General features: G+C 41.9%; 1 protein-coding gene, 1 long non-coding RNA gene, 1 other non-coding gene and 1 pseudogene across 4 annotated transcripts in view; 1 reads left to right on the top strand and 3 right to left on the bottom strand.

Annotated features, from left to right (window-relative positions):
• LOC110983067 (serine/threonine-protein phosphatase 2A 55 kDa regulatory subunit B delta isoform-like) overlaps nt 1-4082 on the bottom strand; it is a 32243-nt gene extending 28161 nt beyond the window's left edge. Inside the window, exon 1 of the mRNA XM_022241980.2 lies at nt 3896-4082. Within this exon, the coding sequence (XP_022097672.1) occupies nt 3896-3902 (7 nt within the window). The 5' untranslated portion in view covers nt 3903-4082. The remainder of the gene's footprint in view (nt 1-3895) is intronic.
• A 1093-nt stretch (nt 4083-5175) lies between these two features.
• On the bottom strand, nt 5176-11059 carry LOC147797000 (uncharacterized). Its single transcript, XR_015427454.1, has 3 exons — nt 10554-11059; nt 6242-6288; nt 5176-5548 (listed from the first exon to the last, which is right to left on the bottom strand). It is a non-coding gene; the product is annotated as an uncharacterized LOC147797000 (long non-coding RNA).
• Trnat-cgu (transfer RNA threonine (anticodon CGU)) lies at nt 10895-10966 on the top strand. Its single transcript has one exon. It is a non-coding gene; the product is annotated as a tRNA-Thr (tRNA).
• A 928-nt stretch (nt 11060-11987) lies between the features above and the next one.
• Nucleotides 11988-22605, bottom strand: LOC147796999 (guanine nucleotide-binding protein G(I)/G(S)/G(O) subunit gamma-12 pseudogene; annotated as a pseudogene). The gene is made up of 2 exons (XR_015427453.1): nt 22446-22605; nt 11988-16830 (listed from the first exon to the last, which is right to left on the bottom strand). The product of XR_015427453.1 is annotated as a guanine nucleotide-binding protein G(I)/G(S)/G(O) subunit gamma-12 pseudogene (transcript).
• Between the last annotated feature and the right edge of the window lie 1443 nt (nt 22606-24048).

The following is a 24048-nucleotide window of genomic DNA, read 5'->3' as shown; positions in this document are numbered from 1 at the left end:
AACCTTTTGTTGTACCAGGAATTTTGTACAATGCTATTTCGCTGTAACATATTTTTCCCCATAGAAATATGCACGTTTTCACCGGGACCACAGATTTGTGCTTGTTGTGATTGGAATTTTGTTACAACCGATTTCGTAATAAGAGTCGACTGTCGCGTCGCAGAGTTTTCTGAAAGCCACCTTACCATTGCACACGCGCAGTGTTAGGGCGCAGCTAAAAGGAGCAGCCACTGGTGACCCGCACGTAATCATTACAATAACGTACCGTCTCAGTGAGTACCAACTTGACTGCAGCACATGTGCAGATTTTGACATCGTACGCACATGGAGGAATAAAACATGTATGAGTGACAACACAGATATACATATAGGAATCACGGAGCAACAAATCGGTATTTAAAACACCGTCCCTTTTTAAAAAAATTTTTCACATGAATAATTTTTATTTGACATCAAATGGACAGATAAATTATAATAGTTATTAAGTTTAGGGGGTTTTGTGATGTTAAAAACCCTTTATGCTGGCCCCTAGTGTTGTTTGTGGTTGGCCTTTGAATGCCAGCATCGCCGCTGCTTTTTGATGACGTCATTGCCTTCTGCAACGAATACTGCGGTATTAATAAATACCGTGGTATTTTTTTCATGGATACCGCGGTATCGAAAAAGGCAATACAGCTCAAGCCTAGGTGTCGATTAAAGTTTGAACGTAGTACCGAAAAGTCCATGCATGCAACCTGTGTCCAGTCCTCCTACAACTCATACACAGTTTTACATACACCCCAGGAAGTCAAGGTTAAAGTGTTTGTCCATTTCATCTAAAACAATGCCATCGGACCTCTCTTACTGTTGAAAAACAGCATGATTAAATTTCTGGAAATATGATTTAATTGAAAAAAAAAAAACACTAACACAGACAAATTTCTTTCAACTGCTATATAAACAAACATGAACACATTTCTTTCAACTGCTATATACATGTACTTTTTACTTTTTTTTTTTGAGGGGGGTAGTTTTTCTGCCCTTAGATACAAAAGTCTGCACATAACAGAGCATGCCTTCCACTGAATGCACTGTAGGTTGATCTCTTGAAAGGTCCACCGTGAGCCAAGTGTGAAGGTGTTAAAAACCTCGTCTGTTAAAATACCCCATGAGGAAAACGTCATGAGGTGGCTTCTCTGTCCTCACAATGTTCCTGCAATTCCTGATGGCAAGGAGTCTGCGAGTTGCTGCACTCTTATGCCCATCATCATCCCATCATGGCATCCATGATGTCCAGAACAGACTCACGCTTAGTAATTCATTTCGCAAACTGTCCCTGGAAGGTTTTTTACAAACCATATTTGATCGGCGATCATTTATCAATTGCCATTCTGGAAGTTACACGTATGGCTTTAGCGGAAGAGTTCTGTATCTCGCCATCCTGCATACTCGCCACCAAACAATAAATTCCACCTAACTTTGGATTTGCATTAAAGACAACTCCTAGCATGGGGGAAACCCTTTCTAAAGTTTGCCGTCTTTATAGAACCTATGGTGACGGTGGCCAATAGGGGACCCGTTTGGGAGACACAGCTGACTGCTGGGCACTCCTGCCTGGTAACAAAATTACCCAACAGTTGACAGACAGCCGCTGACCGTGTGAACAGAACTGGCTGAATTTTCATTGATTTTTAGTCTCCAACAAATTACCACAAGTGCCAGTCAAGTTGACGTAATGCACACTTGACAGATGGATAAGACAGACAGGCATTCAAAACTTATGTGTATTAAGTTTATCAAGTCTGTGTTAGTCATTTTGGCATTTGTTTGGTTGAAGTTCGACGAGAGTTCATGGTGAAGTCTAAGCTGCAACCACCCATTCACTACAGAGCAAGTTTGACTGACCCAAGTTAGAACTTGAAAACAACGGGTACTGTACCCAGGTAAATACAGCTGACTCCTGTTAAAACGAGGGTATTGGGATTTAACCCTAACCATCCCAAATCCTTCAAAATCCTCTGGGCGATTTTGGAGGATTGAGGCTGCATGGCAAAATTGCATTGCCGATTGCAATGGATACATTGTCTCAAGGTTGTGGATTAGACGTAATGTTGTTTTATTCAGCCATGCGTAAATTCAAACACACAAAGATATGTGAAATCCTCCATACTGCTCCAGGATATTATTCACACTGCCTCAACGTAATGAGGAATTGCTGGAGGATTTTGGAGGACTGAGGCAGTGGGCACCCCTAGACAGAACGTATGCAAGAAATATCGGAGGATTTTGGATGATTGAGGCTGTACCCAATTGTTTTCATAAGGGCAGTTGGAGGACTTTGAAGGATCAAGGGCATATCCTCTGAAAAGTGCCCAGGCAGCTAGGGTTAAGGCAAAAGTGATACCAGAGCAGATGCAAGCATCCCACGTTGCCTGGCTGTTTTGTGTCACATCGCCCTTGGCTAGTTCCCTGTCCCGTCAAATACCGCTTGCGGCGAATCATTAAACATGTAGCGCAGCTTGATCTCTGTGACGTGACATGAAAGAGCCATCAGTTTTGTGCAAGTTGGGCCAAAATTCGTCCGGAGTGGGGAAAATGCCAACTAAAGGCAACATTTCTTCCCCCAAACGAGGAAAGGTGAGTTTTCCGCAAAAAGCAACCTGGGGGATGGTTAGCCCTAAGTGTAAGTTGTGAACATACTGGTGCAATTTCAGCTCATAAGACCCAGTCCCCCCAGAACTGTGGGGTCTGATATCCGCCCCACTCCCATGAACCAAAGGCTCTACATGACATTTAAACGGGTACGAACACGGATTTTATTCTAGTTGTGTACCCACAGAAATGCTGCTCCATTTCCCTCAAGAGTTCTAAATGTATGTATGGTAGACTACATATCTTTGTACTTTGTACCAAGAAAAAAAGGGCTAAAACCATGTCAATTTTCAAAAAAAGGTGCAAATATTTCCCGATCACCGTCTCAGAGTCATGCGGTTCACATGTGTACTTTGCGAAGACGAGCCACAACCAAATGGTTGACTACGGCTGCAACTGATACACAGGACGTGTGTGTGTAATTCTTAGGTGCGACTGGACTGAATGGTTGAAATGGCAGTTGGCTGCGGCGAGCTGGGGGTCACATTGACCAATCACAGGGCTCCCCATTATTTATGCTCGAATTGCAGGAACGACAAGTAACAGCTGCTGGGTACCAGTGCACATGAGCGTGCTGTCGCACCTCGAACACTTTCTCTTGACGCCACACGTGGATGCGGACAGGCAGCGATCTTTGTCCGCATCCACGAGCGGCCTCAACAGAAAGTAGATATCGAAAGAAATCACTTATTAATCGCTACGGTGCCCAGTATATCGACGAAGGAGCATATGGGATTATGTAGGCCCTGTTTACGGGTCTTAACTAACATTAGGATTGAAAGAAGCAGTTACAGTTTTAGAGGTAGGGCCTAGGCCTAGGAGGAAAACCCCAAAGAAATTCTGAGTCAGGTAGGGACTGAAAACACAATCCAGATTTGGACCGAGCAATGCCAAGGCAGGAATCGAACCTGGACTGTCAAGGTGGAACGTGTGGAAAGCGAGGCACTAAGCTAACCTGACTCCCCAATATTGGCAATAATATGAAGGTATTCAATGTAGCCCTCACAATTTAGAATTGCCAGCAACCATGGAACAATCATTCTTCCGTACTAACATTAGTTCACCGTGTACTCATGACTGAATCAAACTGATTAGGCCTAGGCCTCCTTGTGCAGTGTGTAGCATAGGCAGGCATGTACATGTACATTGTAGAGTAGGCCCTCTCGGTCCACGTACAAAACTGTACATGTACAGTATGTGTAGGTATACACAACCCCAGCAGGGTGTTTCATTAACTCCATATCTAAAAGGAATTTGCACTTACCGGCCATGGTGCGTTGGTATAAAAATATTCAGGGCAGACTTATTATGGTCTGGACTAGCTCAAATCCCAATGAAACTAGCATAAAACCTAGTGATGGACAGGATATGCCAGAGATTGATCAGGACACATTAACGCCGTCGACCATTTCAAAATGGCGAATTTCTCCTAATCTTCATTGACTGACGTCATTCGTATCCTCGTCCCATGCACATTAAATTTGGGTTGCAATGGCGGGGCTTTTTGATTTACTATTTTTGGAAGAGAAAGCATAAAATCCATTCGGAGCACATATAAAATTTGTCATGACCAATAACACAGTGGCGTAGTCAGGATTCGGGGGGGGCGGGGGGCTTCAGGCTAAAGCTGGGGGGGGGGCTGACTGGATGTTGGACATAATCATGTACATATTCTTGATTACATCAAAATATGCTCGTGAACATCGTTTCTGGAATGCAAGTGGGGGGGGCACTGTATGGGGGGCGACGATTTTTCATGGGGGACGTGCGTCCCACCCCCAGCCACGCCCCTGCATGAACAATAACTGTGTGAATGGATCCGAGGAAGAAAATCTACAACTTCCATAAACGACTAAAAATCATCAGGAATTGATTGCAATTAACAGCCAGCCACTGTACACGGCCTAAGTAAAAGAGCCTGTACTGTACACAGGCTAAACACTGTGGTCTCAGCCGTGAATTTCTAACTCAAAGCAGTTTTAGAAAATGATATTTTCAGTTATTGGCACAATCCAATGACCATGAAGAATCCAGCCATCCCCGAATCCCCAATGCTCATGTTGATACATGCAAGGACATATCAAGGACCTCCGTGACTCGACTCTAGACAATATGGACAAAACGTTGTGAGAATAATAATATTATGCGAGCTTGAGAGACTTGGTCCATTTAATTTTTTTATTCGAAAGTCGGGACCCCCACCGATTTTCAAATTCAGTACTAAGTTGCAGGGGCGGTGAATGGCTTTTACGGGGATTCAATTGGGGTATTTTTTTAAATGACGCCAAGGTCTTTCATTCGAGGGGGGGCAGGCTGGTATATCCTCATTCTCCTTTGTTTGGGACAGAGGATCGGCGCAGTTGCATTGAAGTTCCACGCCCAATTCAACACTGCTAATAGTTCAACAATGAAATCGCAGGACCGTTATACCACAATCGCCATCATACACCACCATCCCCCGCAATCGGACGACCCGACTTTAAAGAAATCGTCAATCGTGACATTACCCATATTCATTAAGCGGCGGACCCAGGTGGATCTCTTGGAGTCCACTAGCCGTCTATGGTACTTCGTTAGGGCTCCCTGCAACCCGCCGATGCAACATTCAATCATAGTTGCGCATTGTTTTGGTACTAAGGCGCTACTCTCCCAGCCGCGAGTTTCTGGTCGTTGCTGGATACGCTGGGAAAGTGTCTCACTGGCTTGTGTATATCTCGCCTTTTATCATAAAAAGCCTGTGAATGCGACAATATGTCTTCCTCGGACAAAATTCTGCTGATGATGGAATGCCAGTTGATGCAGTGACAACAATTAAATGATGCTACCTGTTCATTATCGTCATCTCCAGCAAGTGACGTTGATGTGAGAAGCAATATGTAGGTTACGTACAGGATTTTAGGTCAATTTCCACGAAAATCTGCATTGGAAAGGAAAAACCACAAAACGTGTTCGTTATTACAAATTCAAACGCCCATTTAATTGCTGACAAAATCTATGCAGACAGTAACTAAATTCAGATAAATATTTTTTTCAAGGAATCTTTCTACAATGTTATTGCTCGGACAGTAACTACAGAGCATTACTATGGACGTCTGTCCTCCCCTCTATAGCAACTCCCCAATTAAAAATTTTGCAGGAAAAATCATAAAAGAGAGACGAAAACTATTGGCTGAAAACGTTCTCAGACTGTCGAACCGATCGAGTCACTGTCGATCATGAATAGACTGGGATGCTTTTCATAAGTTTCGATGATTCTAAATCTAACCGTAAAGGAATGGAGCGCCAAACAACTTGAGGGAAGATTATAATTATTGACAGAAGTCAAATAGACTGCCCAGTTACTGGAGTCTATTAATATTGAGCCCATACAGTTTAACAAAAGTTACAGACGTTATGCGTTGCTGACATCTCCATGGCGTCCCAGAGGCTGTTTTGGTTTTTAATTTAGCTACAACGAATGCATGAAAGGTTTACTCGAGCCTATCCCGACGATACAGAGCTGTTGCCCTCTTTAATTATGCTTTAATTTAACGCATAACCTCTATTGCCAAAGCCGAAGTAGCCTTTTACTGAACTTAAAACTATCCAAAGTGGAGAAACGCTCACTTACCATTGTCCCGCAATGAGACCCTCCTCTGTCTGAAAGGGAAACACCGCCTAGAAAAATTAAAACGAAAACAAGCGCTCGTCTAAGGTATTATGGTTTGCTTTAATAACGACCAACTTTAATGTACGCATACTCATACGTACAGGTGGCTTACATTCATTCTGCCGGCTACGTAAGCTTCCAAATTATTGACCGCGATCCATTATAATTATGAAATCTACATCCCTAGACCGGCAGGTTTATTTTTAAAACCTGTTTCTTCTATATGTGTGTGTGTGTGTGGTCGATGAGTCAAAGACGTCACGGGGGAGGGGCACATTCGACCCGTCATTACCGCGTGATATCAGAGGCCGGGTGCTGGGGGTGGGATAAAACTGTCCTTCCCCTCGGTGCCGGCGGGCGGCTGGCAGGACAGAGTCGATGAGACACTCCGATTTTACGGTGTGTATAGTGCAAGAGGTGCCAGGATACTACGAATGATTCCAAATAACCAAATTTGGGAGCATGCTTTGAAGGAGTTACAAACTATTACTGTAGGTAAAACATGACTTAAGTCCGTACTGAATTGTGCTTGCTTCACAGCATGGCAAATTCTTACTTGAATGGGTGTTTCCTGAGCGGTATCCATGATGAAGTGCACTGACTTTTCTGTTACGGACCCCTTTCGCCCTGGTACGCACCTGTGCTCGTACCCTTCTCAAAGCCTATTTAATGCAGTATGAGACATCATTTGTTATTTAAAAATAGTTTATGCCAGCTGTTACTCTTATATTTAGACTGTTTCAAGTGCGTGCGGGGTTTAAAGCAGCACATTCGCTTGGTTTCTCAATGAGAGCATGGATGAAAAAACATACACTCCTCCACGACAGGTACAAACGCCTCGCAGGTCCAATCAACAGAAATCCCATTACACACAAAACTGTTTATGTAAGGTCTGGCAGTGAGCCTCGATCAAGCAGCTTGCGCGGTTAACACTCTCGAAGCTATTTTTCTTGTGGATAATCGATCTGAAGGTTCATAGGCCTACACTCAGCTACAGATGAGCTGATATTATGCCTGATTAATTGAATACAGAGAGAATGTCAAATGTTCTCCACTGCATGTCAGGAGATTACCAAGTACTAAGCCTAAATAAGGCAGCAGCCACGCCTTGTATACCTCGTCGTCGTAACCTTCACCAAGGTCTATACCGGAAGTTGACCAGAGTGGCGCGGTAACTTATTTGAAATTGTGGGGCTTGTGCTGGACAGAGGTTTTAAAAATAGTGGGGCTGGTTTTTTTTTACTGATGCTTGAGATAACTTCTTCCAGGGTCTGACGGTTTCTTGGGAAAAAAATACTGGATGTGGGGATTGGATAGTGGACTTCAAACTGTTTGTTGTGACTTCTTTGGGAACTGGTCAGCTTGGGTTTTTATGTACAAATTAGCGTCAATATCATTCTCCCGATTGAGTATGTTGTGAAGGGTTGTGAGTCTGTTATCTGGCGTCTGTAGTCTCGAGGGAATCCCATTTGAGGTTGGTAAACATCTTGGATACACTGGATGCAGGTTGAAAATCACAGCTCACGAACCTGGCAACTCGTCTCTGCACCCGCTGAAGGATGTCTCTGTTTTTGGTACCTGGGTTCCATGCAGCAGAGGCGTATTCAAGATGTGGTTTAACAATTGCCTGGTATAAGGTTTCCTGAACTGTTTTGGAACATTGGCCTAAGATTCTTTGGATGAAGTTTAGCATTTTGGTGGCTTTGGTTGAGGCATGTTGTGTCTGATACTTGTTCCACTTTAGATCATTCTGTATTATAACACCAAGGTACCTCTCATGAGTAACTTGCTCAAGGGTTTATCCAAGCATTTTGTAGTTTGCTGTGCCTGGTTGACGCTTCCTTGAAATTCGCATTACCTTACACTTTGAGGTATTAATTTAGACCATTTTACGATACTATCAAGATCAGATTGTTGGGATATTTCATCTACAAGTGAACTTAAGATGCAGTCATCTGCAAATAGTCTCGTAGTTGATTTGACAGTTTGTGCGATGTCATAAAAGAAGATAAGAGAATAAAAAGATGCGGGCCTCACACGATGCTCTGGGGTACACCACTCAACACAGGTTTCCATGGCGAAGCGTTACCGTTTATGACTCTTTTGCACACGATTTGTGAGAAATGACTCGATCAGCGGTTTGTTTCTAATACCATAATGATAGCTTCTGGGAGAAGGCAATGGTGTGGTACGACATCAAATGCCTCACTGAATTCGATTTTTGCAGTATCTGTATTCACTTGATGGTCATGGTTTGTAGTCAAGTCGTGCACGGTGGTGATGAGCTGAGTGACAGATGACCTAGATCTTCCAAAGGCATGCCGTCTGAGAGTATACCATGGGCTGAAAGAAACTTCATAATCTGGCTGTCAATGGTGCGGTGCTCCATCAATTTACAACAGAGGCAGGTTCTAATCGGCCGGTAACTTACTTGGTCAGATTTGGACCCTTTTTTAAAGGTAGGCGAGAAATTCGCTCTTCTCAAGTCATCTGAACTAAACTCTGGTAAAAGATGAACTGTAACGCAGGGGCCTGCTCTGCTGAAACAATCTACATGTATCTGGTCCAATATAGCTTTGCCAACTTGGATAAAAGAGAGCACTTTTTCCACTCCATCGGTAGTGATTTCTATGTCAGGTAGGTCAGGAGGAGGACTGGGTGGAAGCATAGGTAAAGTAGGGTCTTCTTTGGAGGAGACACTTTGGAATTAGTCGGCCAATTTCTCAGCTATTAACTGGTCACCAACAGTGGTTCGGCCTCCGGGATCTGATGTAGCTCCAGAACTTTTTCGTATCGTCGGAAGATGATATAAGTCAGATACATAATATCTGTGCGCCTTACCGACTTCTTCATCAACGTCACTGCGTATTTTCATGAAATCATCCTATTATTTGTTTGCAGTTAGTTTTAACAGCTTTCAGATAATTACGCTCTTTTCTTCAGCAAAGTCTCATATGCTTCTGTGTAAACCATGGATGACTTTGTTTGCCTTTAGTTGGTTTGCTCCAAAGTATGGTCATCAGCAACATAAACGATCTTTTTTGTAGGGATCCACAGAGTTTGACTGCACCATAAGAATTCCAAACTAGGTTTGGAATATATAAAGTCCCCGCCAACTTTGATGAAGGGAGATTTAGACTCTTGCTTGATCTTACTAAGACTATCATCCATTGCAACGAGTCGATCGAGGTCTCCATTCTCAGTACTAGGCGATCTGTAATATTTTCCAATAAAGACATTTTCAGATCCCAATTTGAGTTGGCTCCATCTCTGTTCGCTATCATCTGGTGAGAGATCAGGCTTTTCTATATGGGGAATAGTATTAACGGCAAAACTTCAAATGAGTAGACATAGGCCCTAACCACGATTCTGAGCCGAGAATCATATCTGGGGATTTCATATGGACGAATGCACAAAGTTCAGCAATCCGTCTCGTTATGCTACGAAAATATACCAATGCACAATTTGTCCAATTTAGCAGTTTTGGGTTTGGCTTTTCAGAACTGAGTATTGGAGTTTGTTGGTGGAGGAATACATACAAGCTGGAGGAACGTTAGTTGCAGAGTTTTCGGAACTGGCACTAATCTTGGAGGAAACGCTCTAGTCTAAGGATGACTCAAAACCACAAAATGTCCATGACCAAGGTTCTTGTTAGTTTATTTGGTAGTATTCATATTACTCATCTGAAACATCAGTACACTTTGTGTGCCTACAAATCGCATCCATCACACCGCATAGCTCTATCATTGTTCTTAACTGAATAAGCACACATTACACGGAAACTTAGGCTTTCGACCACGTTTGCACTGAGTATTTGACAAATAATACTTGTGAGCAAGACAACAGCACACAATTCCTTTGGTACACATTGGTAGTGTACATACAATTATTTCGTTTTGAAGGTTTTGAAGGTGTGATAAATTTTTCTCCGCATTTCAAGTTACTGATCACTGCACTGGAATACATTATCACGTGGAGCACAAGAATTTTTTTCCCGACTACATAAGAACAGTCCCAGCAGAAACGATAGGTGGCGCTGTCTGAACAACTTCTGTTGTCAGCTGGGGGCGCTGTACATCTTGGCCGACTCACTCGAACTCGCGCAGCTTCTGACTCGACTAGCCTTGACCTTTGGTCAAAGTTGCGGATGCCCCCCGTTACATGCGGACCTGAAGGAGAAATACATTGTATTTTCTCCCTCAGGTCTATGATGCGGCTTGTCTTTTTTTGCACCGTTATCTTTTTACATACAGAAATAAACACGTTTTCTTACCAGCACTCGGAATAAGGACACATCGTAATCTTCGTCTTGAGTTTTGTCAGGTTTGTGATGAGTTTGCTACGTTTAAACAGGCTATGCTAGCTACCGCCGCATGCCAGGAAGTGACCACCAGTGTTTTGGCGCCCTACATCTCATCATTTTTGACTTGGGATATGCGGTTTTGAGTCGTAGCCACAAATGTTGCATGTGGCCTCAGTGGACCAATACCCTGTATCACAAAAACATTGGCAACGTCGAATGAATAAATTTGACTAGGAGCAAGTCTACAGGTTTGATTTCCTGTAAGCAAATTTAGGTTTTATATAGGTCTGTGATGCCTCCCCCGACGACCTGGCGCGGTGGCCTAGTGGCAAGGCGTCTGTCTCGTAAACAGAAGATCGAGGGTTCGAATCCCTCTCGTGCCTGTGAATTTCTTCTTCTAGAGCAAGTTGTTTTCTTGCAAGGAAACAATTTTTATACCACTGATCGATGGTATTCACTTTTTTCCCTTGGATTTCTTTTCTGTCTACTTTAAAAGTCATTTTTATTCTTTCCAGCTTTCGGCTACATTAGGCCATATTATGTAGCTTCGGCATGCACAATATTAAATTAAAAAAAATTACTGATAAATAAACGAGGATGAACACGTTGTCAAGTCGGAGTTGTATAAGACACACACTTAATAAACAATGAAGAAAATAATGACCCAAAACCATTGGGCCGAGAGAATGATTCCAAAATAACAACAAAAGGTAGCCGTGACTTGCCCCAAGTGTAGAGTTTCAGAGATAATTACATGCTATTTTCTGATAATCTGAATTTTATTGATCAACCTCCTTAGGCCGTGTTTGTATCTTGTGTCTAGTGGTAGTTCTGAATATTAAAGATTGCAAAGACGCCAGAACATTAAAAAGTAGCCCTTGCCCGTAAGCTGGTTTCACCCGACCAACGCCTCGAAATGCGCCGCCTTGCCCACTATCATTGCCGATAGAAATGACGGTTCCAATTTGCTTAAGAGAGACATCGTGATTTTTCTCTTAAGAGGAAATTAAGTTAATCAAATGACCTCGCTCAGTTCGAAGTAATAATGTTGCACGCGGCCGAAGCAGGTGCTCCACTGATGAAGCACAGGTGTGAAATCCCGGCGATTTACTGCCAAGCATAACGTCTCTTTTATCTGGACAGCGAGCTTCAAAATGTCGAAATCCCAGTGCAGGATCAGGATGTACAGTGCCCTATTTTTGTTTGTCAAATGAACAACAAACACCGACTGAAAAATCTCTTGAGATTCCAAAAAGAATAATTAAAATGTGTACTGCATTGAGGACTTTAAAAATTGAAATCTAACTTTTTTTTGTCTGGGCATGGATTTTTTATTGGTCTGAAATTATAACGACGGACAGATCCGGACTGACAATAAAAACATGCGACAGAGGACGCATCCACTTTTTAATTAAAGTTTCAGTGTATTGCTATCACACGCTACAGTGCACACAATGTGATTGACAATTTCTTTCCTTTCCTGGGGATAAAAAGCAGATTTGCAACATGCACAGAATTAAAAAAAAAATCCCATTATTAAGACAAAGTACCACGTGCGGCCAATAACAGCACTGCAGGCATTGCAGCCACTGATCTAGACCAATGAATACAAATGTTGTTTACATAATCTACAAACGGTTCGAATAGAAAACTTCACTTGAATTTCACGCTTGGGGCGTGGTAAGTCTGAGATCATTTTAGAGGGCTTGCAGTGGCCAAGTTGTAAAATCTCCCCCTTTAGACATTGCTGCTTTCGAGGTTTGCTACAATAAACTCTGACAATGGTCCATTTCCATCCTATATGGTAGAATACATTGTCAATGAGTTACATTAAAAAAAAATCACCTCCTCCGTGGTTTAAAAACCACAAAAGATTGGAAACGTTATTGCCTTGGTTCCGGGGAAAACAAGTCATGCAACAGTCCACGGAAATAATAGGCTTCTAATGAATCAAAAGTACGTGTACATGATTAAAGGACTGTTCTGTGTCACATATTTTGTAAAAAATTAATTATTGGTTCACGGTCTGATTTTGTTTTCCCTCCCTGCTATATCAGATAAAAAAGTTTCTTTCGCAATCAAGGACGATTGTGACCTTTTTATATAAATGCGGAAGTACTGTTTTTTTTTCCATTTAAATACCGTTATGTCAAAAAGCACAGATGTTTGTGGATACAAAGCAAATTAAACACCCAAAAAGGGATGGAATACAGGTAAACTACTAGAAAGGGTTATCAAACTAGGCACAGTCTGTAGAACCAACTACAGTTTTAGATGTTGTCTACTTTGAATGTGACTCTCAGTTTCAACCCACCAGCAATTAAAAAAAAAGAAAAGACATACTGTTATACGATAAAACAAAATCTGGGACAACACATGCTAAGAAACTGATGTGAAATTACAGCCCCATGGTAAAAATATCGAAATTAAAATTCAAAACCTTAGTCCACGGAACGTAGAGCACATAAGTAGCTTTTCTCTTATGACACAAGGAGTTTCCTGTGATTTTTGATGTGTGACTTCTCCATCTAACTTCAAGATTAGCAGCTAATGGTAAAATTGTGACTACATCTACTGTACATTAATTAACTTTCCACTGAGAGATACGTCAGCGGCGTTGAAATTTCCATACCTAACATTTCACACCAACGCACAGAAGCGTGCGTCACATTACGTGAACAATTCACAATTCCTATATCATGGCTACGTCTTTGTTTTTAAAAAATAAAAAAATTCATTTGAAAACAAGATCAGCTGGCAGCTTCACTGTACATGCATTGAGTTTACAAATGAAATTACAATATTACAAAAATTATCACAATGGGTACATTTCTTAGTAATTATCTTCACTGGGCACCATTTTTGGGGGTACAGATCAAGAAATTTATGCCTACTGACCCATACAATGCAGGTACATGTTAAGGTAATTTTACATTTTGGTGTGTTGATGCATAAGTTTATAATTTTCATTTCTTTTACCATCACTATCGATGACTGTCCAACATGTTAGTGGTACACTGAATATTATTTATATTAAAGAAAATAACAAAGTGACTAGTACCGTCTTAGTACTGTCTGTAATTAACATTAGAGGTTTCAAATTAAGATGAAACAAAATAGGATTCCACAACTGAATAGCCTGTATCAATTTTAACTTCTGAAAGCCTTCTCAAACTGTCCAAACACTGCAGACTAGTTAGTGAGACGTCTACTAAATGGTCTTAAATTGAGACTACTGCCTCACAGCACTGCTTGACAGAGTGAAAGTCATGCTTACAAATTGAAGGCTACTGTTGAATCACCATTGTTTATGGTGTGAATGTGCAGATCTGTACTGTTATGCTACCAAATTCAAGCAACTGTATTCCTCCGGGGTTAAGAGTACCTCTACTGCGCATCCAGCTGAGCAGTCTCCATGAACCAGACACCTTGTCGGTACAAAATTGGGTGTTAAATAGAGCCACGAAAATGGGCCAGCTCTGGAGACTGAGGAAGTAAATCATTTTCTACAGGAAGACACAACATGTAAGATTACAACAAATTACGACCTCTGCATTGCTGCAATGCAATTAGCTTACAAAATTACAAGACTGGTGCCACGGTTAATTAACCCTGCAAAGCTGGCCAATCCTGTTCCCCTTCCTAGATCTTTCAAAATCCACCACTCTGCTGGAAAAGTACCGGTACCTGTATATTCCCCGTTCTTTAAGTCTCGATATACCCAGCAAGAAATGAGACCGAGGGGTCCCCCCAACATGTCCAATCCCTATACACATTCCAGACTATTGTTACTTAACACATCCCCCCAAGATATCTGAAAGGAATTCCCCAGATTCCTGGGAGACAATGACCAGCACAAAGCAGGGGGGGTTCTCTCCGTCTCATACCTTGCTGCATATGAGTCTCAAACCTTCCCGGGGGCATTGACCCCCTAGCATGGTACCATCAGCTGTGTTCTACATCATACCAGTACACGCATCTGGCTTCATCCTGAAGAATCAGCTCCCAACCTTCCGAGTGGATTTTGAATGACCCAGGAGGTTAAATGATAAAAACCTGGCTTAGATCATCGTTTAAAAACAAATCAGGAGCATGCTAGAGCCTGTCCCAGAACTCTGAATGTCTCCTGACACAAAGGCAGAGACTTTATGCATACATGTCAGACAAAGTTACAACATCTTTAATTGAATCCATTGTAAATGGATGCCCATTCTCTGGAGTGATGTTGTGGCTGTGGACTGGAATACTTTGCTGCAGTAAACCAGCTTCAGGCAGGCATAGTTTCACTTCTAACACACATTTGCTGTAAGAGATACAACCCATCTTACCACACACACACATACGTACACATTGAATACACACAATTTGAGATTTGTTTAAAGTGCAAACATGAATACAGTAATGTTAGGTGATCCCTTTTCCAGAATGCGTGTCTTGCACAGGTAATTTTTTCGGGTATCTACACCTACAACTTGTGAGTTACATTCTACTCGAACTCAAAACCCTCGTCTGAAAATCGCATCTCACATTACTCAGTTGCACCTTGTCATCAAAGTTTGGGCACCTGATGGTGAACGCAGACTGCAATTCATGATGAAGTGCATAAGAATTTCAACTTAGGGGCGGGTCGGCATTCCGTGCAGACATGAATTTGCGCCGCAAATTGAAACAGTTGAAACTCTTTGGGCATCTCGTATTCACTTCAAATTCACATATTTGCACGAGGAATGAATCATCCCTTACTGGGTGAAAACTCCTGCCTTTGAGTGCCTCATAAAACATTACACATGACCAAATTGGTACGACTATACAGTGGGTGGTACCACTATGCAGATGTATTCATAAATTGTAAATGTACACTTGGATTACAGCTACAAAACCAAAAGTATCGATTGCAGCAATTCTAAACTCAGCAACCGTCAGAATTGTAAACACTTGTGTAATATACACAGACCACTGCAAAACTGATGTTTCCAAATAAAAAGTTAGAATAGGAATACAAATTAAAGGTAATTCCTTTGAGATTTAAATTGCATATTTGTGGTATGTGCAGTCACTTGGGATACTGGAAGTAACTTACTCCAAGCTTTTTAAAAGGCTTCAAAATGAAATAATTTTTTAGCAATCAGTAGTTGGGTGATTTTGTTAAATCCCAGTGAATAGTACTGACTCAAGTTCATTTCGTTTCAGTATAAATCTATGGCAACTATCAAAACCGTATACGTAAAAATTTATGCTGCATTTGGAGCAATACCCTACATGTAATTTAAAATGAACTTTTACAAGAGGTGATATTTAATTTTATCTTGAGAATATTAATGATAGGTGACTAATCTCAAGGTACACGGTGCTGTGTGGATGGTGATTCATTCATAATTTGCTGATGCACATGATGTGAGTTTGTCAAGACATACAGAACGACAGCAAAGCCACACAGAATCTTGGGAGGACTCCGTTAGGATGATGCTGTGATGTTGCTGATTTATGAGGCAAGAAACTCAGGATTCCTTCTCCAGAAAGTCTGTAGCCATCAGCAGAACAGGTGAAAGTGACTGTCACACGCCTGCCTTCTCATTGACGGAGCAGGACCAGTGTGTGGAGTGGGATTTTCTGAAACTTTGCAATGTCAAGAGATGACAGCAGATGGACGTGTCATCTGGAACCAGTTTCAATTAATTTTCTTGAAGAAAAAAAAGAGTGAAGTAGAAGGGATTTGTTTGCATCCCAGAGATCAAATTCAAATGCATAAGTGAGTCCAAGGAAGCTCACACAATCAATACAAATGGCCAATAGACGTCATAGAAAGGGCTAACTACTGTAGGATTTTTAGGCACTTGGCTCCCCCAGCTGAATTGGGTTGGTGATTCCATATGAGCAACTGCACGTGGTCACTGGTGGAACTGGATCATTTCGCTACCACCGGGATGGGGAGTGGACTGATGAGTGGACGAGGGTTTCCAAGGAGACGGGACGAGAAGAGACGAGGGGAGAGAAGTCGTGTGATGGAGGAAAAAACACGGGGGGGGGAGGGAAGGGCTACAGTATCGCACACTTGCTCTTGTCCTTGTAGACGTTCTCGCCACTGGGCGGGATGCCAGTCAAGAGCATGTCGTCGTGGCAGTTCTTCTCGCAGTAGTCCCGCAGGTCGGCCCCGGCCTGGGAGACCCGGGTGCGCTCAATGTTGACCTCCCGTCGGAGCTGCTCGACCGTCTTCCTGAGGGTGGCTATGTTGGACATCTTGGATGATCTGCATAGGATGAGAAAGCGAAAGAGAAAGAGAAAAAAAGATGCAGTTGATGTAGCTGCTCAGTAGGTTACAAAGACCTGATGAATGACATCGCTATTTAATCTAAATTCTCAAGACTTAACTGGGCTTTCTACCCTTGCCTCTTTCCATGCAGGAGCATTAACCCTAACCCCCAAGGGTTGCTGGTCCTAACCTTCCCCATTCACACAAAGTTGGACTTGGTGCACAGAGGCTGTTGGACTTTGTTTTTCTGAGGTATGCCAAACCCAATGCAAAAGCCAGCTGTTATGGGCCTACCAGACCTATCCCCACAGAATTAAACACTAAGCTACTGTTTAATCCTGTGTGGTCGGGGAAGGTTAGGGTTAATGGGTACCAGGCACTAGCTGGGGAGCAACCTCCAATGGACTGGCATCCCACTGGAGGGCAAGACTTGCATGAATAGAAATTGTCTTGGTTGTCTTGAGGGAACAGGGGATTAACACCTGCCTGAGGAGCCAAATGGCTCGGTACAGACTTGTCTTCGCTCAACTTGAAGCTACAAAACACTAGCACGATGCAGCAGTGTACAATTACCACTCCTACTGTTGTACATTGCTTACTGTCCTTTTTATTGTTTTGTCAGATATATATTTTTTAAGATGACAGGGTTCAAGTATGCAGCTCAGCAAATTATATGGAAAATCAATGGAACGTATTGAAACACCTGAACCGGTGTTAGTGTGCATAATGTAGCATTATACATACACCTAAACACTTCATCAAAGGTTTACAAAAGGCTACAAACAGAAAGGTTATAAAAAGAGGCCTGATTTCATAAAAAAAACTCCAGATCTTTTATGAAAAAAACACCAGTATCTTTCACACAAATCCTCCAATTTCAATATAATTTTACATACACCCTTGGGGGTTGGGGTTAGGGTTATTAAAATCTACCTCTGCACAGACGTTGAATAAAAATAATACTTTTCTGTTTATACATGTAAGCCAGGCAGCCTCATATTCCAAAATGAATAAGCATCATTAAAATACCATTACGACAATGGCTGGGTTCCCAGTTAAATTAGATTATACTTTCAAATTAACACAGGATGTGACTTTTGGAGGCCACCATTGCCGGTTTCCATAACGAACCGCGGATGACACCTCAAGGATGGCATCATTAGGAGGTGCTAGTCTTTGCCACGCATGATGGCACAGCAGCATGAATTTTGTGTACATGTCAATTTAGATAGTGAATCAACTCTGAGTGCAGAGACAAGTTACACCACATTTTCCTCCATCCAGACATGCAGTTATGTACATGTACTCAAATTTACACGAGCCATGAATAACACCTCACACTTTCACTTGAGCATGGACTTCCATAATCCCTAACGCAGCTTATGCAAACATGTACATGTACATGTACATGGACTTTATGCATATGTACATAAACACCAATTTAGAACACAAGGCAGGGCTTGCATAATCAGAAGTCCGACGTCCCGGGACAACCAAAATATTTTGTCGGACAACTAAATGTTCCGGGCTGCCAGCCCGACGGGCAAGTACCTGTTTTCAGCAACACATTTTTTGCCGTGTACAGAAAAAGGATCACAAACAACCTTAAAATTGCACGACTGTACTTGTTGGGGTAAGTGCACCATGGCATGTCCAGTCGAATCGAGCACCGTAATATGTCCGGTCGAATCGTTGGCATGAACAACACATCGGCTGCAGCCCTGTCTACATTCAATCATTTTCCTTGCTCTGGATCATAAAAACTATATTCAGTCACATTACAGCTCAATTATCTTCAAATTCCAATGAAATGGGATCAGAGGTCTACCTTGTACATGTATGCAGGAGTAACTTCAAAAATGTTTTCAAATTTGAAGCTTTTAGTTTTGTCTTACAGGATTGACAAAAGTTTAGCCAGTGCGGGATCGCTTCCAAAATTTCTTGACACATTTAAAATATAGTCAAGAGTAAACCCATTTCTCAGCCAAAAATTGTAACAAGCATATTTTCTAGTAAAGCATGTCTTATTTTAAAGGGAATTAAATTATCTTATTATATATTATTAGCGAGCCATCGACCATAAATCCCCCCATGCCACGAAGTTGACAAACCCATTACGTCACGTACAAAATCTATTACCCCCTTGTAGTTGAGCTAACGACGTTCATACATGACGACGTTCACTTGCATGCGTGATCCAAAACTAGGAAAAATGTTTATGGAATTTTGCATGGTGAGTGATCTACCGTACTGACCTGTAATTTTTTCAGGGTTTGATTTTTTTGTGCTCCCGTGATTTTTGACAAACCGTCAACAAACACCGAAGTGCAAATCGGAAATTTGGCCAGAATTCCTTTTCTTGAAATGTTCTGGGAACAAAATTTGTACTGTAAAGCCCTGTTCACACTGGAATTTTTTGGGCAAACTTACCAAGACGATGGGTACTTTGCCCATTTTAAGTCCAGTGCGGACGTCCCAAAACATTTCCTCTCGGTTACTTTTCCCGAGCCGCGCAGGAATTTTTACCGGCCAACTTCTGGCCAGGAAGAATTCCCAAGACAGAAACTCCAGTGCGTACAGTGCGTAAGTAAAAGCGGCTCAGGGAAGCATACATCCGGTTTACTGGCAAGGTCAGGCTCACATGAACCCTGCGCATGCGCGTTGCAAGCGTCCACGTGACATACATACACATACACACCGCGAAGCTTAATTCTGCTGTGAAGTGATTTCGTGTTCTCGAGTCTCTCGAATGATGGCAGATATTAATACTGAAACAATCAGAAGTTTATTTGGGGCCACTAATGTATCAACGGAAGAACTGCTACGACCATAAGGTTTGTATATGTAAAAGGTGCGGGCGTGCTTGGGTCAAAGGGTGAACACGAAAGGTCACGCAAAGCGCCCTCATGTGCCATTACAGTGATAGCTCGGTTACTTATCCCACGCGTTTCGGTAAAAACCCCTGCATCGAAAGTCCAAGTGCAGAGGATGGTAAAATTTGCCCATTTTTCATTTTCCCATCGGCTCGGTAAAATCCTCAGAAAATAAAGTCCAGTGCGGACAGGGCTTAAGACTTCTATTTTACCTTTCAAAAAGAAGTCGTTCTAGCGTGTAATGCTGCACAGCAATAGCAAAAAGGTGGGTATTTATTGGGGCAACCAGATTTTAGACTCCCCCGACCCGAAGGGCAACTACATTTCTTAGAATTTCGCGAGCCCTGCAAGTGTGAAGACCAAGTTGCAGATTTTCAAGATTTACACTCGGGTAAAGCTTGGTAATTTACTGGTACATGTACTTGGTCTAGGGTTACGTGCATACATAGCTTAAGCATAAGGTTCATGAAATCTTGAAATTCATGTATACATACCCGTATATGGGTAATTCCAAAAATTAGGGGTCCATTTGTTTTTGTGTCCTTGTCACATTTGACATGTGATTTTTTAAAGTTCCGAACACATTTTCTAATTTCCAAGAGTGATGAATTAATACAAATTACCTGCCAAACAAATAGTAACAGTTTGAAATCAATTCCGGTGATATTTCCCATGTCAAATAACAAAGGTCATATGTAACAAGGACACGAAAATGTCACACCTTTGGATCCCTAATTTCTGAAGTTACCCATATGTATTTGTATTAATAAAAGTTATACACTCAAAATATTCTATATTAGAGAGTCCTGAGAGCAATGGAATTGGGGAATTAAAGAAATATGGCACTGAACCTCTGGCCCGGACTCAGGGCTTCCAATTCTGAGCAATTTGGATGCAATCGGGTCTGAAAGTGGCACTATTTAGCCGTTTTGCAGAGGGATGCATTTTCAAAATGGCTACTTTTCATTCCTTTATTTTAGGGGTGGTCCGCTTTGGGTGAGAATTTCTCAAAAATTCATTGGTCAACCCACTAAAACTTGAAAGGAAAATGAAAGAGGACATGTCGACCATCATTTTGCTGTCCAGCTTGGACACCTGTGAGAGTTGTAGTTTTAAAATAATTTTGAAATAAAAGGATTTATCATTGATGGGAATTTATTTACATGAGTGCACCCTAAATGGGTTTTCTCTGCATCCAGTTGACAAAAACAAGTTGACATGTCTGGAACTTGGCTCAACACTATCGTAGGTGCATGAAAGGCAATATATCTTGTTGCCTAATGAACAGTTCTGGCACTAGGTGCCGTTTGTGCCAACCGCTTAAGCCGATAATGTGCATGTACCACCATGTGATGATGTGGGATGCCTTCAGATCATATTGCTGCATTCATATGCAGCAGGGCTGTCGCTGAATTGCCCAGAGAAGACTGAAAGCTGAATACATGTATTCATGTAGCCAGATGGTCAGAACAAATAAACATGTGTATACCAGAACATGTGTGTACTATCCAATAATTGTGAAGGCAATGCTGCGGCATCTAGGCACTGGATGCGTCTGATGCCGCGTTTGTCATTAACATTCAAAACATTTACCATACATGTATGTGAGTCATCTGGCACCTTCCCATGGGGCTCTCCCCCACGGAATAGGATGGCAGTGATCAGATTAAAGCTGAAAGGTGATATTAAGCTTTAAAGAGGAAGCAAACTTGCGATTCTCTTTTGCATTATGCAGTGTTGATCCATGTAGATCATTCTCAACGGAAAGTGTGGAGATGTACTAAATTTCTGGCATTCATTACAATTAGCACCCTGTTCCTACAATAAAGAAAATGAAATCTACTTTTTCAAACTAACTGACAATCAGACTTTGAGGACCCATTCCTTAATCCTAGTAGCTCTAGGTTTTGGTAAATTTTGATGATATTTAGGCCAGAAAACCAAATTTTTTTTACCCAAGTTTGGCAAAAGACGACCGCATCACACCATTTTGTTTCACATCCGGTTACCTGACCCAGCCACTGTGGATATACTGAATTTCGTAAAAGAAACTTTTAATCAAGTTAATGGTGCCAGATCAAGTACCAGACTACATGCGCGGATTTGTCTTCATTCACAGCTCTTCGTTGAGTCATTTTACGCTGCCAAATTACCCCATAATTTCCCTCAAAAACCAAAGACTTTCCTTCTTTTCTTTTTGATACGAAAAAGGACATCACCGCCAACTTTTTTATGTATGTAGGTCCCAAGTTGTTTCGAAAACGTAGACTTTGTTTAGGAACAGGGCGCTTATGGTAATAGCTGCCAAATTTCCTGCATAATTCATTGTCCGCGGGCGTATATCGCGTATTTCAGTGTATTTTAGTAATTTCAACACAGCATTTATGGAATTCGGGATACAATTACAACTACAAAAAGTACCAGGCACTTGTGTGTTGTGATTGTGAATGACATTTGAGTTGTAAAAATGTGAGAAAAAAACATTGAAAAAAATTTCGCATTGTAGGAGGACTTACCCTGGATGTCAGTCGTAGTGTAACGAAGACAACGTCCAACCTGGGCAAGGATGGCCCATGTATGCATGTACCTAGGCCTAGCGCCTAGGCCCTACATGTAAAGCATTGTTGCAATGCCGGATCAGTTGGCTAGATTAAAAATTTTGTACAGCTACAGTAAACGGTTATCGCGTAAGTATTCTAAATTATGAAAACATAATTACTCCCAACAACAAACGCTTACCTTGTTATTCTTCCTTTTGTTAAAAATGTTACGAAATGATCAAATCGATGAAAATTTCACAACAGAAACGCCAAGTCCCAAGACAAAGTCCAAACAGTGCCGAGTGTTATGTTGCATGCAGGTGTTGTTGCGTGTAATACCAACGGTGCGGCCGGCCGGGCGTTGTCGATATGGCAATTTATTGTGGGTAACCGTGTTTGCACATTAAATGTGAACGGCAATGACTAGGCACGGGACGGGTACCTGCCTAATTTCTAGAATGTGGACTGGTCCATTGTACAACTAGGGGCGTTACATTACAGGTATTAAACGAGCATACATGTACCCATGGAGGAAGGACCAGGGCCAGGGCCAGCGCCCTGGCCAAGGGAGACGTGTCATTATTATTATTATTAAATTCAATTTATATAGCGCTCATTTCATAAAAAATGTTCAACAATATTAAAAAAATACCTATTAGAACAACCATTCACAAAGACCCAAAATAATTAAAATAAACACAATTTAAGATTGATCTAAAAGTTTAAACCAAACATGGTGGGACTTCCACACGCGGTCAGCACCAAGTCTCCCTCCAACGACCCATCGTGCATCCAAGACTCATCCTTGTGCCCAAAAACTGGAAACACTCTCCAAGAGAACACCCAGATTCTCCCAGACAGGTCCAAGAAAATTAAAGACGACAAAATTACAACCAAAATTAACAATCACCCAGAGCCTAGAAATTAATAATATGCTTTCTTAAAAAGATATGTTTTTAACATTGATTTAAAAGTAAAGGCACCGGTAGCACTTCTAATATTACATGGACGCTTATTCCAGAGATGTGGCGCACAATACTCAACTTTGCTTGATCTCCAAGGGTAGCCTTAGCCCGACCTGATGGATAATTGAGGACACCATCACTGAAACTACGAAGATGGTAACGGTTCCGAGGCCTAACGGAGACAAGCTGAGTTAAGTATTGAGGAGCTAAATCATGTAAGACTTTGTATGTCATGCTGACCTTGCGGACATAGAAACAGGATATATCATAAGATGCGAGTTTTTTCTTCCATTTTTGGGTTTCCAAATGAAATTTAGTTATTAATCATAAGTAGTTTCGATTTTTTTTGGGGGGGGAGGGAAGAAGGTACTTTGAAGTGGCGGGGGGGGCTGGGGGTAGGTGCCCCCCCACAAATCCCCGGTGCCCCCAAGTGTCCCCCACTAAGAAAAAAAACCCCGGATGAATGGATATTGAACAAGGCTAAGAAACACTTGCCTCAAAAAACCACACCACTGAAAGCTGGTACCCCCCATAAGATGCTGGTACTCTCTGTGCCCCTTCCCCACTAGTAAAATCCCAGCTACTGCACTGTTTTTCACAGCGTTAATTAAAAAAGAGAATGATGCAGGGGTAAGTCTAGTCGTGATGCAGCCTTTGACTCAGAGAGGCCATAAAAATAGACATTAAGAAAAAATTGCAAGAGATGCCATAAAATACACTCAGAAAAAGTCTTTTTGCCCCCCAAAATTCGGTTCTGGAACCACCATCGGCGAAGTACAGGACCTGGATGGCTATATCCATGGCTGGGGCCAGGAATTTAGGCACTAAACAATAGCA

The sequence above is a fragment of the Acanthaster planci genome, linkage group LG13 (assembly GCF_054643075.1).
Source record: "Acanthaster planci isolate LZ-2023a linkage group LG13, COTS_SCS, whole genome shotgun sequence".
Classification (NCBI taxonomy): Eukaryota; Metazoa; Echinodermata; class Asteroidea; order Valvatida; family Acanthasteridae; genus Acanthaster; species Acanthaster planci.
The sequence above is the reverse complement of the archived record's forward strand: the minus strand, read 5'-3'. Positions and strand labels throughout refer to the sequence as shown.